This window comes from Rattus norvegicus, chromosome 3 (genome assembly GCF_036323735.1).
Source record: "Rattus norvegicus strain BN/NHsdMcwi chromosome 3, GRCr8, whole genome shotgun sequence".
NCBI classification, from domain to species: domain Eukaryota; kingdom Metazoa; phylum Chordata; class Mammalia; order Rodentia; family Muridae; genus Rattus; species Rattus norvegicus.
In genome coordinates this window covers 119,406,036-119,424,809 of record NC_086021.1, presented here as the reverse complement: position 1 = coordinate 119,424,809, position 18,774 = coordinate 119,406,036, and the positions used below count along the sequence as shown (strand labels likewise).

The 18,774-nt window shown below is 41.8% G+C and overlaps 1 protein-coding gene across 1 annotated transcript; it reads right to left on the bottom strand.

Annotated features, from left to right (window-relative positions):
- Positions 1-13,384: 13,384 nt before the first annotated feature.
- Or4f6b (olfactory receptor family 4 subfamily F member 6B) lies at positions 13,385-14,323 on the bottom strand. The gene has a single exon (NM_001000601.1). It carries the CDS (start codon positions 14,321-14,323, stop codon positions 13,385-13,387), a length of 939 nt encoding a protein of 312 aa, NP_001000601.1.
- Between the last annotated feature and the right edge of the window lie 4,451 nt (positions 14,324-18,774).

Below are 18,774 nucleotides of genomic sequence, written 5' to 3'. Positions count from 1 at the left end.
CCTTCTTTTCCAGTTCCCTCCCTCCATCTGCATCGTATGATTATTTTATTGCCTTTTCATTTCTGATTTTGTTAATTTGGATACCTCCTCTGGACCCTTTAGTTAGTTTGGCTAGGGGTTTTTCTACATTGCTGATTCTCTCAAAGAACCAGGCTTTCGTTTTATGGATTCTTTGTATTGTTCTCTTTGTTTATATTTGGTTGATTAAAGCTCTGAGTTTGACTATTTCCTGCCATCTACTTCTCTTGGGTAAGTTTGTTTCTTTTTGTTCCAAAGTTCCCAGGTATGTGTTAGGCTGCTAGTGTAAGATCTCTCTAGTTTCTTTACCAATGCAGTCAGTGCTATGAAGTTTTCTCTTAACAATAAGTTTGGTTACAATGTATTGATATTTTCATTAAATTCCAGGAAGTTTTTAATTTATTTCTTTATTTCATCACTGACCAAATTATCATTGAGTAGAGAGTTGTTCAGTTTCCACATGTATGTGGGTTTTCTGTTGCTTTTATTAAACACATTATCATCTCATTAGATGCTGAGAAAGCATTTGACAAAACTCAACACCACTTCATGAAAAAGTCTGGAAATATTAGGAATTCAAGGCCAATACCTAAACATAATAAAAGCAATACGCAGAAACCAGTAGCCAACATCAATCAAACTAAATGGATAGAAACTTGAAACAATCCCGCTAAATTCAGGGACTAGACAAGGCTGCCCACTCTCTCCCTACCTATTGAATATAGTGCTTCCAGACAGAGCAATCAAACAGCAAAAGGAGGTCAAAGGGATACAAATTGGAAAAGAAGAAGTGAAAATACCACTATTTGTAGATGATAACATGGTGTACTTAAGTGACCCCAAAAGTTCCACCAGAGAACTCCTACAGCTAATAAACAACTTCAGCAAAGTGGTTAAATATAAACTTAATTCAAACAAGTCAGTAGCCTTCCTCTACTCAAAGAATAAATAGGCTGAGAAAGAATTTAGGGAAACAACACCCTTCACAGTAGTCATAAACAATATAAAATACTTTGGTGTGACTCTAGTCAAGCACGTGAAATCTCTGTATGACAAGATCTTCAAGCCTCTGAAGAAAGAAACTGAAGATCTCAGAAGATGGAAAGATCTCCCATGCTCATGGATTGGCAGGATTAATCAGGTAAAAATGGCCATTTTGCTAAAAGCAATCCATAGATTCAATGCAATCCCCATCAAAATTCCAACTCAATTCTTCATCGAATTAGAAAGAGCAATTTGCAAATTCATTTGGAATAACAAAAAAACCAGGATAGTGAAAACTATCCTCAACAATAAAAGTACTTTTGGGGGAATTACCATCCCTGACCTCAAGCAGTATTACAGAGCAATTGTGATAAAAACTGTGTGGTATCAGTACAGAAACAGGCAGGTAGATGTGTGGAATAGAATTGAAGACCCAGAAATGAATTCACACACTTAAGGTCACTTGATCTTTGACAAAGGACCTAAACCAATCATCCAATGGAAAAAAGATAGCATTTTGGACAAATGGTGCTGGTTCTACATGTCAGCTTGTAGAAGAATGGAAATTGACACATTCTTATCTCCCAGTACAAAGCTTAAGTCCAAGTGGATCATGAACCTTTGCATAAAATCAGATACATTCAAACTAATAGAAAAAGAAGGGAAGGGGCAGCACAGGTCTTCCTGGTTGTTGCTGCCGCAGAGAGCCCGTGGGCAGCACCCCGCGAGCAAACTTGAGCCTCGGGACCACAGGTAAGATCAACTTGTCTGTTGCAAGAAGGCTGCCTGGTGAAATCGGGACACACAGAGGCAGAATTCCTCTAGGACCGGGCATGTCCTGTGTTTACCGGAAGTCCCACACCCGCGGACCCCGGCCTGCAGCAGCTCTCTGCTCCCAGACCCCGTGGGAAAGAGACCTCACCGCCTGGTCAGGTGGGCACTCCTGAGGCTGCAAGAGCTCCTGGAAGGGGCGGCACAGGTCTTCCTGGTTGCTGCCGCTGCAAAGAGCCCGTGGGCAGCACCCGGCGAGCGAACTTGAGCCTCGGGACCACAGGTAAGACCAACTTTTCTGCTGCAAGAAAGCTGCCTGGTGAACTCAAGACACAGGCCCACAGGAACAACTGAAGACCTGTAGAGAGGAAAAACTACACGCCCGAAAGCAGAACACTCTGTCCCCATAACTGACTGAAAGAGAGGAAAACAGGTCTACAGCACTCCTGACACACAGGCTTATAGGACAGTCTAGCCACTGTCAGAAATAGCAGAACAAAGTAACACTAGAGATAATCTGATGGCGAGAGGCAAGCACAGGAACCCAAGCAACAGAAACCAAGACTACATGGCACCATCGGAGCCCAATTCTCCCACCAAAACAAACATGGAATATCCAAACACACCAGAAAAGCAAGATCTAGTTTCAAAATCATATTTGATCATGATGCTGGAGGACTTAAAGAAAGACGTGAAGAACTCCCTGAGGGAAACACAGGAAAACATTAATAAACAAGTAGAAGCCTACAGAGAGGAATCGCAAAAATCCCTGAAAGAATTCCAGGAAAACACAATCTAACAGTTGAAGGAATTAAAAATGGAAATAGAAGCAATCAAGAAAGAACACATGGAAACAACCCTGGATATAGAAAACCAAAAGAAGAGACAAGGAGCTGTAGATACAAGCTTCACCAACAGAATACAAGAGATGGAAGAGAGAATCTCAGGAGCAGAAGATTCCATAGAAATCATTGACTCAACTGTCAAAGATAATGTAAAGCGGAAAAAGCTACTGGTCCAAAACATACAGGAAATCCAGGACTCAATGAGAAGATCAAACCTAAGGATAATAGGTATAGAAGAGAGTGAAGACTCCCAGCTCAAAGGACCAGTAAATATCTTCAACAAAATCATAGAAGAAAACTTCCCTAACCTAAAAAAAGAGATACCCATAGACATACAAGAAGCCTACAGAACTCCAAATAGATTGGACCAAAAAAGAAACACCTCCCGTCACATAATTGTCAAAACACCAAACGCACAAAATAAAGAAAGAATATTAAAAGCAGTAAGGGAAAAAGGTCAAGTAACATATAAAGGCAGACCTATCAGAATCACACCAGACTTCTCGCCAGAAACTATGAAGGCCAGAAGATCCTGGACTGATGTCATACAGACCCTAAGAGAACACAAATGCCAGCCCAGGTTACTGTATCCTGCAGAACCCTCAATTAACATAGATGGAGAAACCAAGATATTCCATGACAAAACCAAATTTACACAATATCTTTCTACAAATCCAGCACTACAAAGGATAATAAAGGGTAAAGCCCAACATAAGGAGGCAAGCTATACCCTAGAAGAAGCAAGAAACTAATCGTCTTGGCAACAAAACAAAGAGAAGAAAAGCACACAAACATAACCTCACATCCAAATATGAATATAACGGGAAGCAATAATCACTATTCCTTAATATCTCTCAACATCAATGGCCTCAACTCCCCAATAAAAAGAAATAGATTAACAAACTGGATAGGCAACGAGGACCCTGCATTCTGCTGCCTACAGGAAACACACCTCAGAGACAAAGACAGACACTACCTCAGAGTGAAAGGCTGGAAAACAACTTTCCAACCAAATGGTCAGAAGAAGCAAGCTGGAGTAGCCATTCTAATATCAAATAAAATCAATTTTCAACTAAAAGTCATCAAAAAAGATAAGGAAGGACACTTCATATTCATCAAAGGAAAAATCCACCAAGATGAACTCTCAATCCTAAATATCTATACCCCAAATACAAGGGCACCTACATACGTAAAAGAAACCTTACTAAAGCTCAAAACACACATTGCACCTCACACAATAATAGTGGGAGATTTCAACACCCCACTCTCATCAATGGACAGATCATGGAAACAGAAATTAAACAGTGATGTCGACAGACTAAGAGAAGTCATGAGCCAAATGGACTTAACGGATATTTATAGAACATTCTATCCTAAAGCAAAAGGATATACCTTCTTCTCAGCTCCTCACGGTACTTTCTCCAAAATTGACCATATAATTGGTCAAAAAACGGGCCTCAACAGGTACAGAAAGATAGAAATAATCCCATGCGTGCTATCGGACCACCACGGCCTAAAACTGGTCTTCAATAACAATAAGGGAAGAATGCCCACATATACTTGGAAATTGAACAATGCTCTACTCAATGATAACCTGGTCAAGGAAGAAATAAAGAAAGAAATTAAAAACTTTTTAGAATTTAATGAAAATGAAGGTACAACATACCCAAACTTATGGGACACAATGAAAGCTGTGCTAAGAGGAAAACTCATAGCGCTGAGTGCCTGCAGAAAGAAACAGGAAAGAGCATATGTCAGCAGCTTGACAGCACACCTAAAAGCTCTAGAGCAAAAAGAAGCAAATACACCCAGGAGGAGTAGATGGCAGGAAATAATCAAACTCAGAGCTGAAATCAACCAAGTAGAAACAAAAAGGACCATAGAAAGAATCAACAGAACCAAAAGTTGGTTCTTTGAGAAAATCAACAAGATAGATAAACCCTTAGCCAGATTAATGAGAGGACACAGAGAGTGCGTCCAAATTAACAAAATCAGAAATGAAAAGGGAGACATAACTACAGATTCGGAGGAAATTCAAAAAATCATCAGATCTTACTATAAAAACCTATATTCAACAAAACTTGAAAATCTTCAGGAAATGGACAATTTCCTAGACAGATACCAGGTATCGAAGTTAAATCAGGAACAGATAAACCAGTTAAACAACCCCAAAACTCCTAAGGAAATAGAAGCAGTCATTAAAGCTCTCCCAACCAAAAAGAGCCCAGGTCCAGACAGGTTTAGTGCAGAATTCTATCAAACCTTCATAGAAGACCTCATACCAATATTATCCAAACTATTCCACAAAATTGAAACAGATGGATCACTACCGAATACCTTCTACAAAGCCACAATCACTCTTATACCTAAACCACACAAAGACACAACAAAGAAAGAGAACTTCAGACCAATTTCCCTTATGAATATCGACGCAAAAATACTCAACAAAATTCTGGCAAACCAAATTCAAGAGCACATCAAAACAATCATCCACCATGATCAAGTAGGCTTCATCCCAGGCATGCAGGGATGGTTTAATATACGGAAAACCATCAACGTGATCCATTATATAAACAAACTGAAAGATAAAAACGACATGATCATTTCATTAGATGCTGAGAAAGCATTTGACAAAATTCAACACCCCTTCATGATAAAAGACCTGGAAAGAATAGGAATTCAAGGCCCATACCTAAACATAGTAAAAGCCATATACAGCAAACCAGTTGCTAACATTAAACTAAATGGAGAGAAACTTGAAGCAATCCCACTAAAATCAGGGACTAGACAAGGCTGCCCACTCTCTCCCTACTTATTCAATATAGTTCTTGAAGTTCTAGCCAGAGCAGTCAGACAACAAAAGGAGATCAAGGGGATACAGATCGGAAAAGAAGAGGTCAAAATATCACTATTTGCAGATGATATGATAGTATATTTAAGTGATCCCAAAAGTTCCACCAGAGAACTACTAAAGCTGATAAACAACTTCAGCAAAGTGGCTGGGTATAAAATTAACTCAAATAAATCAGTTGCCTTCCTCTATACAAAAGAGAAACAAGCCGAGAAAGAAATTAGGGGAACGACACCCTTCATAATAGACCCAAATAATATAAAGCACCTCGGTGTGACTTTAACCAAGCAAGTAAAAGATCTGTACAATAAGAACTTCAAGACACTGAGGAAAGAAATTGAAGAAGACCTCAGAAGATGGAAAGATCTCCCATGCTCATGGATTGGCAGGATTAATATAGTAAAAATGGCCATTTTACCAAAAGCAATCTACAGATTCAATGCAATCCCCATCAAAATACCAATCCAATTCTTCAAAGAGGTAGACAGAACAATTTGCAAATTCATCTGGAATAACAAAAAACCCAGGATAGCTAAAGCTATCCTCAACAATAAAAGGACTTCAGGGGAATCACTATCTCTGAACTCAAGCAGTATTACAGAGCAATAGTGATAAAAACTGCATGGTATTGGTACAGAGACAGACAGATAGACCAATGGAATAGAATTGAAGACCCAGAAATGAACCCACACACCTATGGTCACTTGACTTTTGACAAAGGAGCCAAAACCATCAAACGGAAAAAAGATAGCATTTTCAGCAAATGGTGCTGGTTCAACTGGAGGTCAACATGTAGAAGAATGCAGATCGATCCATGCTTATCACCCTGTACAAAGCTTAAGTTCAAGTGCATCAAGGGCCTCCACATCAAACCAGACACACTCAAACTAATAGAAGAAAAACTAGGGAAGCATCTGGAACACATGGGCACTGGAAAAAATTTCCTGAACAAAACACCAATGGCTTACGCTCTAAGATCAAGAATGGACAAATGGGATCTCATAAAACTGCAAAGCTTCTGTATGGCAAAGGATACTGTGGTTAGGACAAAATGGCAACCAACAGATTGGGAAAAGATCTTTACCAATCCTACAACAGATAGAGGCCTTATATCCAAAATATACAAAGAACTCAAGAAGTTAGACCGCAGGGAAACAAATAACCCTATTTAAGAATGGGGTTCAGAGCTAAACAAAGTATTCACAGCTGAGGAATGCCGAATGGCTGAGAAACACCTAAAGAAATGTTCAACATCTTTAGTCATAAGGGAAATGCAAATCAAAACAACCCTGAGATTTCACCTCACACCAGTGAGAATGGCTAAGATCAAAAACTCAGGTGACAGCAGATGCTGGCGAGGATGTGGAGAAAGAGGAACACTCCTTCATTGTTGGTGGGATTGCAGACTGGTACAACCATTCTGGAAATCAGTCTGGAGGTTCCTCAGAAAATTGGACATTGAACTGCCTGAGGATCCAGCTATACCTCTCTTGGGCATATATCCAAAAGATGCCTCAACATATAAAAGAGACACGTGCTCCACTATGTTCATTGCAGCCTTATTCATAATAGCCAGAAACTGGAAAGAACCCAGATGCCCTTCTTTTTTTTTTTTTTCTGTACAAATGTCTGTGTTTATTCTCATGAAAACACTACATGTTTGTATTTGCCCAGATGCCCTTCAACAGAAGAATGGATACAGACAATGTGGTACATCTACACAATGGAATATTACTCAGCTATCAAAAACAACGAGTTTATGAAATTCGTAGGCAAATGGTTGGAACTGGAAAATATCATCCTGAGTGAGCTAACCCAATCACAGAAAGACATACATGGTATGCACTCATTGATAAGTGGCTATTAGCCCAAATGCTTGAATTACCCTAGATGCCTAGAACTAATGAAACTCAAGACGGATGATCAAAATGTGAATGCTTCACTCCTTCTTTAAATGAGGAAAAAGAATACCCTTGGCAGGGAAGGGAGAGGCAAAGATTAAAACAGAGACTGAAGGAACACCCATTCAGAGCCTGCCCCACATGTGGCCCATACATATACAGCCACCCAATTAGACAAGATGGATGAAGCAAAGAAGTGCAGACCGTCAGGAGCCGGATGTAGATCGCTCCTGAGAGACACAGCCAGAATACAGCAAATACAGAGGCGAATGCCAGCAGCAAACCACTGAACTGAGAATAGGTCCCCCGTTGAAGGAATCAGAGAAAGAACTGGAAGAGCTTGAAGGGGCTCGAGACCCCATATGTACAACAATGTCAAGCAACCAGAGCTTCCAGGGACTAAGCCACTACCTAAAGACTATACATGGACTGACCCTGGACTCTGACCCCATAGGTAGCAATGAATATCCTAGTAAGAGCACCAGTGGAAGGGGAAGCCCTGGGTCCTGCTAAGACTGAACCCCCAGTGAACTAGACTATGGGGCGGAGGGCAGCAATGGAGGGAGGGTTGGGAGGGGAACACCCATAAGCAAGGGGAGGGGGGAGGGGGATGTTTGCCCGGAAACCGGGAAAGGGAATAACACTCGAAATGTATATAAGAAATACTCAAGTTAATAAAAAAAAAAAAAGAAAAAGAAGTGGGGAAGAATCTCGAACACATGTGCACTGGGGAAAATTTCCTGAACAAAACACTAATGGCTTAAACTCTAAGATCAAGAATGGACAAATGAGACCTCATAAAACTGCAAAGCTTCTGTAAGGCAAAGGACACTGTCATTAGGTCAAAACCACAACTAACAGATTGGGAAAAGATCTTTCCTGATCCTACATGTGATAGAGGGCTAATATTCAAAATATGCAAGAGCTCAAGAAGTTAGACTCCAGAGAGCCAAATAACCCTATTAAAAAATGGGCTACAGACCTAAACAAAGACTTCTTAGCTGAGGATTATCGAATGGCTGAGAAGAACCTAAAGAAATGTTCAGTGTTCTTAGTTATTAGGGAAATGCAAATGAAAACAACCCTGAGATTCCACCTCACAGCAGTCAAAAAGGCTAAGATCAAAACCTCAGGTGACAACAGATGCTGGTGAGGATGTGAGAAAGAGGAACACTCCTCCATTGTTGGTGGGATTGCAAGCTGGTACAACCACTCTGGAAGTCAGTCTGGAGGTTCTTCAGAAAATTGGACATTACACTACCTGAGGATCCAGCTATACCTCTCTTGGGCATATACCCAAAAGGTGCTTCAACATACAACAAAGACATATGTTCCACTATGTTCATAGCAGACTTATTTATAGTAGGCAGAATCTGGAAAGAACCCAGATCCCCTTCAACAGAGGAATGAATATAGAAAATGTGGTACATTTACTCAATGGAGTCCTACTCAGCTATCAAAAACAATGAATTCATGAAATTCATAGGCAAATGGATTGAATCAGAAAAATATCATCCGAGTGAAATAATCCAATCACAGTAAAACACACATGGTATGCACTCACTGATAAGTGGATATTACCCCAAAAGGTCAAATTACCCATGATATAATCCACAGACCACATGAAGCTGAAGAAGAAGGATGACCAAAGTGGGGATTCTTCACTCCTTCTTAAAAGGGGAAACAAAAATATTCATAGGAGTGGATATGGAACCAAAGTTTGGAGAAGAGACTGAAGGAATGGCTATTCAGAGTCTGCCTCACATGCGTGTTTCCAGCAAAACTAGACAATATTGATGAAGCCAAAAGTGCATGCTGACAGGAGCCTGATATGGCTGTCTTCTGACAAGCTCAGTCAGATTGTGCCAAATACAGAGGTGGATGCTAGCAGCAAAAACCATTGATCTGAAAATGGGATACCAATTGGAGGAGTTAGAGAAAGGATTGAAAGAGTTGAAGGGGCTAGCAACCCCATAAGAACAACAATGCCAACCAACCAGAGCTCCCAGGGACTAAACCACTACCCAAAGACTATACATGGACTGACTCATGGCTCTAACTGCATATGTAGCAGAGGATGGCCTTGTTGGGCACCAATGGAAGGAGAAGCCCTTGGTCCTGCCAAGGCTGCACTCACCAGTGTAGGGGAATGTCAGGGCGGGGACAAAAATGGAGAAGAGACTGAAGGAAAGGTCAATGACCAGCCCAACCTGGGGTCCTTCTCATGGGGGAGGGGGCACCAAGGTCTGACACTATTATTGATGCTATGATGTACTTACAGAGGGGAGTCTGTCATGGCTGTTGTCTGAGATGCCCTACCAGCACTGACTGAGACAGAAGCAGATATTTACATTCAACCATTGGACTGAAGTCAGGGACTCCTATGGTAGAATTAGGGGAAGGAGTGAAGAAGCCAAACAATAGATCGACCCCATAGGAAGACCAGCAGTGTCAACTAACCCGGACTCCAGGGAGCTCCAAGAGACTGAGCCACCAACCAGGAGCATACACAGGTTGGTCCCAGGCCCTTGGCACAAATGTACCAGAGGCCTACCTGGTCAGCTTCAGTTGGAGAAAATGAGCTTAACCCTGAAGAGACTTGTGGCCCCAGGAAAGGAGGAGACCTGGTGGAGCGCGAGAACCCTCTCAGAGGAAACAGGGAGGAGGAATGGTATGAGGAAATGTGGGAGGGGGACCAAGAGGGAGGGCAGCCCTGGAATGTAAATAAAATAATCATAAAAATGATTACAAGAGGCTCCTTTAGCACAGTGAACACTTCTTGGTTCGTTCTGTGCTGTTGGACTGAGTGTAGGAGGCTAATTTACAGCAACTTTCTTAAATGTGTTTAACAGTTTCATAGTTAGACAATAATTCTTACATATTAGAATTTCTGTTTTCAATAATACTGATGTGGGGAGTTGGGGATTTAGCTCAGTGGTAGAGCGCTTGCCTAGGTAAGCGCAAGGCCCTGGGTTCAGTCCCCAGCTCCGAAAAAAAGAACCAAAAAAAAAAATAATACTGATGTGGTTTGTCTTGTCAAAAATGTCAAGGATGTCAAAGGCCTGCTTTGACTTCCAGGAGATAAATCAAGGCAGTCATTTTGGCATTGGTGATGGGGTCAGTGCTGAAAGCAGACGACAGGAGTCAGAATGAAGAGGGGTTGATGGGGTTAGCCTGTGGCAGCCAGCAATTAGAGAAATTACTCAACAGATTTTCTTTGAGGGAACAAAGCTTGGTTCATTAGGCTTTCACTTCTGTGTCCATTGAAAGCCTCTGAGTTTTTTTTTAAACTCTTAGGGGCTGATAAGAAAGAAACACACACACACACACACACACACACACACACACACACACACACACACACACACTGAGTGGATGAAGCAAAAGGCAGATTCCAATAACTTCACACATACAAATACATACACACATACTTGCATGCATGCTGACAGATCTACAGAAAGACATAAATACACAAAGTCACACATAGAATGACTAAAACAAATTTTTAACAATCATGCTCCAAGCATTTTACACATAAACACACACACGCACATATATATGTATATATACACATATATACATATGCACATACATTCCTGGTGGATGGAGCAAGCTCCAACACTGCCTTTTCTTTCTTGTTTTTAAAAATATTATTTATTTAATGTATGTGAGTACACTGTAGCTGTCTTCAGACACAGCAGAAAAGGGCATTAGATCCCATTACTGATGGTTGTGAGCCACTATGTGTTTCCTGGGAATTGAACTCAGGACCTCTGGAAGAGCAGTCAGTTCTCTTAACTGCTGAGCCATCTCTCCAGCCCTGCTTTTTCTTCCATAGCTTATATATCCCTCTTAAAATTTTAAAGCAATTAAAATAACCATGTGATTACATTCTATTTTTCTTTGAGTGAATGGCTATGAAAAAACAGTGTGTTCCCCAATACCTTTACAAGAAAAACATTACCTTGTACACGTAAAGGTAAAGAAAACACATTATTCCAAAGAACCTATGTACGTTTGTAACTAGGTAACTTGTTATAGATTAACAAAGTGTGAGCAAGCAAGGTAGTTTTCTCAGCTAGTTTCTCTTACCCACAAGAAGCAATTTGTGGTTACAAATAAAGGATTGATTATTTTATTACTAATCTTTAAAGTAATCTTATAAGAATCTTAAAAGAATCACAGATCTAAACTTTTATACAAAAATCAGTCATATATTTTTTAAATCCTCAGTATGCTATCTACTCATCAGCAATTTTTATTAAATCATATTAGAAAGATGAGGGGGAAAATGGGTATAAGAAATCAATCATCACCATTACAGCCTTAGAGAGGCACGTCCCTCAGCCAGTGCTGCCATTGTTCCCTGACATTGTTCTTGTTCTCTGACTTTAAAAAGTTTCTTACTTTAACTATTAAGAGTGTGCCTTCTGGGGCTTGAGACCCCATATGAACAACAATGCCAACCAACCAGAGCTTCCAGGGACTAAGCCACTACCCAAAGACTATACATGGACTGACCCTGGACTCTGACCTCATAGGTAGCAATGAATATCCTAGTAAGAGCACCAGTGGAAGGGGAAGCCCTTGGTCCTGGCAAGGCTGGACCCCCAGTGAACGTGATTGTTGGGGGGAGGACAGTAATGGGGGGAGGATGGGGAAGAGAACACCCATATAGAAGGGGAGGGGATGGGGTTAGGGGGATGTTGACCTGGAAACCGGGAAAGATAATAACAATTGAAATGTAAGTAAGAAATACCCACGTTAATAAAGATGGAGAAAGAAAAAAGAGTGTGCCTTCTGAACTTCAAATTCTTCCTTCAGGTTTCTTTTTTTTTTAGTATTATTTTTATTGGATTTTTATTTACATTTTAAATGTTATCCCCTTTCCTGGTTTTCCCTCCAGAAACCTGCTATTCCAGCTCCCCAAGCCCAGCTTCTGTGAGGCTGCTCCCTCATCCACCCACCCCCTCCCACCTCCCTGCCCTGACATTGCCCAAAACTAGGACATCAAGCCTGGCAAGACTAAGGATCTCTCCTTCCATTGATGCCTGACAAGACCCTCTTCTGCTACATATGCAGATGGAGCTATAGGTCCATTCCCTGTGTTCTCTTGGGGTGGTGGTTTAGTCTCTGGGAGCTCTGCAGTGGGGAGTGGTCTGGGAGTTCTTCAGATTTTTTATATCATAGTCAGTAGCAAAAGCATCTTATCCTTCACTAACAGTTTTATTTGTTCAAATGCTTTCTCAGGGTGGGGGTCATAGCTGACCACTTACACCTCTGTGTTCTTTCCCAGGGTGGTGGCTGAATCATGAATCTGTTCCAGCAGCAATGCCTGAAAGAGATCAGGCACTACTATTGTGAGTGCCAGAGATACTGCCCAGTGAGGGACTGGAAGCCCCTTAGAGCTTTCATACACTTCTCAGATAAGAGGGACGTGAGGGCAGCAAGCAGAGCAGAGCTCCATGACAGCATGACGTCCTCAGGAGTCATCTTTCTCTGAGGCGCAGCCATTGAAACTGAGCTAACTGGTGGGCTGTGTTCCATGAGTTCTAAAGCTTTTTGTTGTTTCTGCCACATGGCCCGCGGCAATGTCTCCTTACTGGACTGTGGAAAAGCCAGGTCATTAAATAAATGTCAGGTAAATAAGAAGCTGAAGGGACAGAAAGTAGATCATCAGGAGAGTAAAATCAGATGAAATAAAAGCTAACGTTTACGTTTAAAGTCTATTTAAATGTAATTTTTACAAATGTACTCTTTAACATTGACCGTTATTGTATTGATCATTATAGTGACATAAAATTATTGGAGAGGTAAGGCTGGAAAAGTCTTTTGTCATCAAGTCTGTTGAATAAACAGTTGATACACTGATATCCAAATCCAATTCAGGCAGAAAACAAGCAAGGGTATATCACATATTAGTACCAGGTGATGTTCTGTTGGATGTAATGTAGTTTACATAGCACACTCCCATCTTAAATTCTACTCTGCATGCTCATATACCTCTGGTATATTTAAGAAAGCTTAATATAATTCATAAACCGAGTGCATAGTCTTTTCATCGCCACCTTCATCTCTTTATTCCTAAGTGTGTATATAACTGGATTTAGAAAAGGAGTAACAATTACATCGAAGATGGCAAGAAATTTATCCAGATGTGATGTTGGAAATGGCCACAAGTAGAAGAAGATTAAGGGTCCAAAGAACAAAACTACCACCATGACATGAGCTGACAGGGTGGAGAGGGCCTTATATAAACTACCCAAAGATTTCTTTTGAACAGTCACCAAAATAAATATGTAAGAGATGATCAGAATTAAAAAGGAGACCACAGAAATGAACCCACTATTGGCAGTAACCATAAACTCCAATGTGTTGGTGTTTATACAGGCAAGTTTAATAAACCGAGGTAGGTCACAGAAAAAGCTGTCTAATTCATTAGGGCCACAGAAGGGCAAGTCTACCACAAAAATCAACTGAGTCACTGAATGAATGAAGCCAATAATCCAAGAAGCAACCAAAATCAAAATGCAGTTTTGTGGGCTCATGATGATCAGGTAATGCAGAGGCTTACATATGGCAACATATCGATCAAACGCCATGGCTATAAGCAGCAGCATCTCAGTGCCACCTACTGCATGGATAAAAAAGATCTGAGTGATGCAACCACCAAAAGAGATGGTTTTGTGCTTTCTCAGAAGGTCAAAAATCATCTTGGGTGCTGTGAATGAGGAACATATCAAGTCAATGATGGAAAGATTGGCTAAGAGGAAGTACATAGGGGAATGTAATTGGGGGTTTGAAGTTACGGTTAGCACAATGAGAAAATTTCCCAACAGACTTGCCATGTAGAACACACAGGAAAAGAGGAAAAGGAATAGCTGGATCATCCATGAGTTGGAGAGTCCCAGGAACACAAACTCAGACACCAAAGAGCGGTTTGTTTTACCCATTGCCTCTGGCGGCTGTGTCAATCCTTATGCTACCTAAGATCGGAGAGTGACAAGAAATTCTGATTTAGGACAGCCATCAGTTATTTGACAAAGTCACAGACCATTTAAATGACCAACATGTCTTTGGAGACAGTGTGAGTAAATATCAATTATTAGTCTACTGGAAAAGGAGAGCTGAGAGCAGGAGAAATAGTTTTCTCCAGGGAAGAGTCCCCCAACTGGTGACCCAATACCAAATGGTCAGCCCTGAGATCACATATTTACAAGCGACACTATATGGATTGAGCAGATTATATTTATGTATTTAAGAATATATATGAATGCATATATACATGGATGTGACATATATATACACACACACATACCCTGAACTTGAAACAAGGTAAGAGGTGATTCATGGAAAGGATTGAAAGGAGAAAAGAGGAAAGTGATGTAATCTTATTATAGTTTCAACAAATAACTAAATATCTCCTTTCACTCCCTCACTTCTTGTCTTCTGCGGCAGGTGGAAGAGCTGGCCTTAGGGTCATGAAATTGAGAGAGCTGACTGCCCCTCACTGGCTGCAGCATTTGGGAGAGTGGCCATTGCACCTCACTGGGGAGCACAGTAGAGCTGACCTTACTGTGTGGTGGGGCACGGCAGAGTTGGTCCAGGCCTCTCTGCCACTTGCTTGCTGTGCCCTGGCATGAACAAGGGAGAGATGCCCTCCCACTTCTTACCCCTTGACACCTAAGGCAGGGGGAAGATCTGGCCCCAAGGTCATGACAGCAGGAAAGCTGGCCCTGTTCCTCATGGGGGGGCTGCAACGCCTAGTGGGCCCTGCACCCAGCCTGGGCAGCACAGTAGAGCTGACCCTGATGGTTCAGACTTTGGGGGCCAGCCCTGAGTGTATGAGGGTAGGAGAGCCAGCTCTGCCCCTTGCTGGCATTGGGTGAGCTAGCTGGTGCAGTGCTGGAGAGCTCACCCTGCTGGTGTGGGTACAGGAAAACTGGTAGGTTAACTGGCTTCCACCCAGGCTCAGATCCACCCCAAAATCTATCCCATTGATGAACTGCTGGATCCCATGAAGGGGCCAGTCCTAAAGATCCAAAGTTGCAGAATCTCCTTTATGCAAAGCATATCTGAAAGAAGTCCTTGTGAGAATCCAGTACTGATAGTGTAGAGGAAGCCAGAAGCCTCTAACTAGACCAATGACTCAGTGCAAGCAAAGAAATGTGGACACAAGGGTGTATTTTGTGGGACAAAATTGGGACATACTGTGATACACACTACAGTTTCCATGAGACTTTTTTTTTCTTTTAAAGGAGAGGTTGCAAGGGTAGAGGGAAGGTACGAAGGAATGTTAAACTAAGAAGTTAAAAAGAAACCTAAAATATATAAGAAAGTGCTTTCTCTAGGTCAAAAAGGAAAAGGAATTCATACAACTCTCATACAGTATACTGAAAGTTAAATCTTTAATGTACTTGGATGAACATATTTGTTATATTTTTAAAAATATAATTTTGTAGGCACATCTTTCAGATGACTCTGAACTAAAAGACTTTTGGATATTAAACGTGAAATTTTAAAGAGACTGTGATTTTCATAATTTGTAAGTTCCTTAGTATATTAATACTATATATGATCATAGTAAAATGCCTATATACATATCAGACCCAGAGATGGACATTTCTCTGTAAACTGAGATGACAAGTTGACAAATGAGGGTGGAGGATGCAGGTTTATCCCACTCACCGTGTGTTTTAGAGAAGTTAAGAAAAGCATGGATACTGTGGAGCAGATTCTGACCGATGCTCGGTGGTTAACAGGCTTCCAATTTCCACACTGAGTTCATTTCTACTGGTTGCTTAGGTTCTCCATATGCTGTATGTGTTCCCACGTGAAAGTCTTATTTTCCTCAAAGTTAGTTTCTATCAGAGGGTTAGAGAGGGGTACAAGGAGAGATGAGATGAGTGGGTTAAAAAGAACAAAGTACAACACACACTACACATGTACACACACACACACACACACACACACATCAATATGAACTTTTCATTCTGTGTGCTAACTAGAGAAAATAATGAAAATCAGCTTCTATCCATCTAGCCCACCTGCATCAGTGTTGGAACGGTCAGGAGTTAGACAACCACCCAAGCCAGCTGAGCTCTAGCCCATGCCATGGCTTGACAGGGAAAGTCAGTGTAACCTCCACAGAGGGAAAGGCAGCTGATCACAGCACTGGAAAGTTACTTCAGTACTGACGGAGAATTCTGAGATTGCCATTCTGAGTCTAGTAGGCCAAGGGAATTGTTTCCAAGAAGCACTGACGTTTGGCCAGAGCCAAAGGGAAAGTGTGGTAATGGGTCACTTGAGGGGAAAGAAGAGAGATGAGGGATTTAGTGTTCAGTTTAGTTTACTGAAGATCTCACAGTTTTACATCCTTTAAATCCCTTTGCCCTGATTTATAAGAAAAGAAACTCCATAAAAATTAAAAAATACTTTCCAAACATGAAAATGTAATTTATCATTTTCCTAAAAAGGTAGGAATGGAGAGATAAAAGTAGTAAAACGTCTTCTTTTAAAAATTTTGATATTTGTTATTGGTTATTTTATTTGTTGACATTTCAAATGTTATCCTGCTTTCCAGTTCCCCTCCATTAAACCCCCTATCCCATCACCCCTCTGCTCCCTCTATGAGGTTTCTCCCCCACAGGTTCACCCATTCCTGCTTCAGTGCCCTAACATTTCCCTACCCTGGGTCATCAAACCTCTGTAGGACCAAGGGACTGGCTCCCTTCCCAGTGATGCCCAATAAGGCCATCCTCTGCTACATATCCAGCTGGAGTCATGGGTAACCCCTGTGTACTCTTTGGTTGGTGGTTTAGTCCCTCGGAGCTCTGGGGGATCTGGTTGATTGATATTGTTCTTCCTATGGAGTTGCAAACCCCTTCAGCTACTTCAGTCCTTTCTCTAACTCCTCCTTTAGGATCCCCGTATTCAGTTCAATAGTTGGCTGCATGCATTCGCATCTGTATTGGTCAGGCTCTGGCAGAGCCTTTCAGGGGACATCCATATCAGGCTCCAGTCAGCAAGCACTTCTTGGCATCAGCTATAGTGTCTGGTTTGGTGACTGCAGATGGGATGGATCCTTAAGTGGGGCAGTCTCTGGATGGCCTTTCCCACAGTCTCAGCTTCATTCCTTGTCCCTGAAGTTCCTTTGATAGGAGGAATTCTGGATTAATATTTTTGAGGTGGTGGGTGGTCACATCTCTCAACTGGGAGCCATGCCTATCCACTGGATATGGTCTCTACAGGTTCTATCTCCCCTTGGTTGGGTATTTTGGTTACTGTCCTCCCTGTTGGTTCTGGGAACCTCTTGGGTCCCTGGCATCTGGAACTTTTTAGTGGCTAGTTCCCCCTCTCCCACTGCTACTCTCCTTTCAAGACCCTGACCCTCTAAACTTCTTCCCCATCTCCTCCCATATCTGAACCGGTCCCCCTTTTTCCCTACCCCTCTTCTCTCCTTCACAGATCCTTCTCTCCTTCTACCTCCCAAGATTATCTTCTTCCCCCTTCTGAGTAGAACTGTAGCATCCAAACTTTGGTGTAGTCTTCTTTCTTCTTGGGTTTCATATGGTCTGTGAGTTGTATCATGGGTATCTTGAGCTTCTTTTTGTCTAATATCCACTTATCAGTGAGTACATACCACGTGTGTATTATTTCTTGTGTGTGTGTGTGTGTGTGAGAGAGAGAGAGAGAGAGAGAGAGAGAGAGGGAGAGAGAGAGAGAGAGAGAGAGAGAGAGAGAGAGAGAGAGAGAGAGAGAGAGAGAGACTGGGTTACCTCACTCAGGATGATTCTTTCTTTTTTTTTTAATTGCATTTTTTATTTCCATTTTAAATGTTATCCCCTTTCCCGGTTTTTCCTCCAGAAACCCGCAATCTCCCACTGCTTCTATGAAGGGGCTCCCCCCATCTGCCCACCCACTCCTTCCAACCTCCCCTTCACCCTGGCATTCCCCTACAGTGGGGAATCAAGCCTTCCCAGGAACAAGGGCTGCTCCTCCATTGATACTCAACAAGGCCATCCTCTGATACATATGCTGCTGGGACCATAGGTCCATCCCTGTGTACTCTTGGAATGGTGGTTTAGTCCCTGGGAGCTCTGGGGAGTCTGGTTGGTTGATACTTATGGGGTTGCATACCCCTTCAGTTCCTTCAGTCCTTTCTCTAACTCCACTGGGGACCCCATTCTCAGTTCAATGGTTGGCTGCGAGCATCTGCCTCTGTGTTTGTCAGCCTCTGGAAGAATCTCTCAGGAGACAGCTATATCAGGCTCCTGTCAGCATACACGTCTTAGCATCCTTAATAGTGTCTGGGTTTGGTGTTTGTATATGGGATGGATCCCCCAGGTGGGGCAGTCTCTGGATGGCCTTTCCTTCAGTCTCTGCTCTACATTTTGCCTTCATA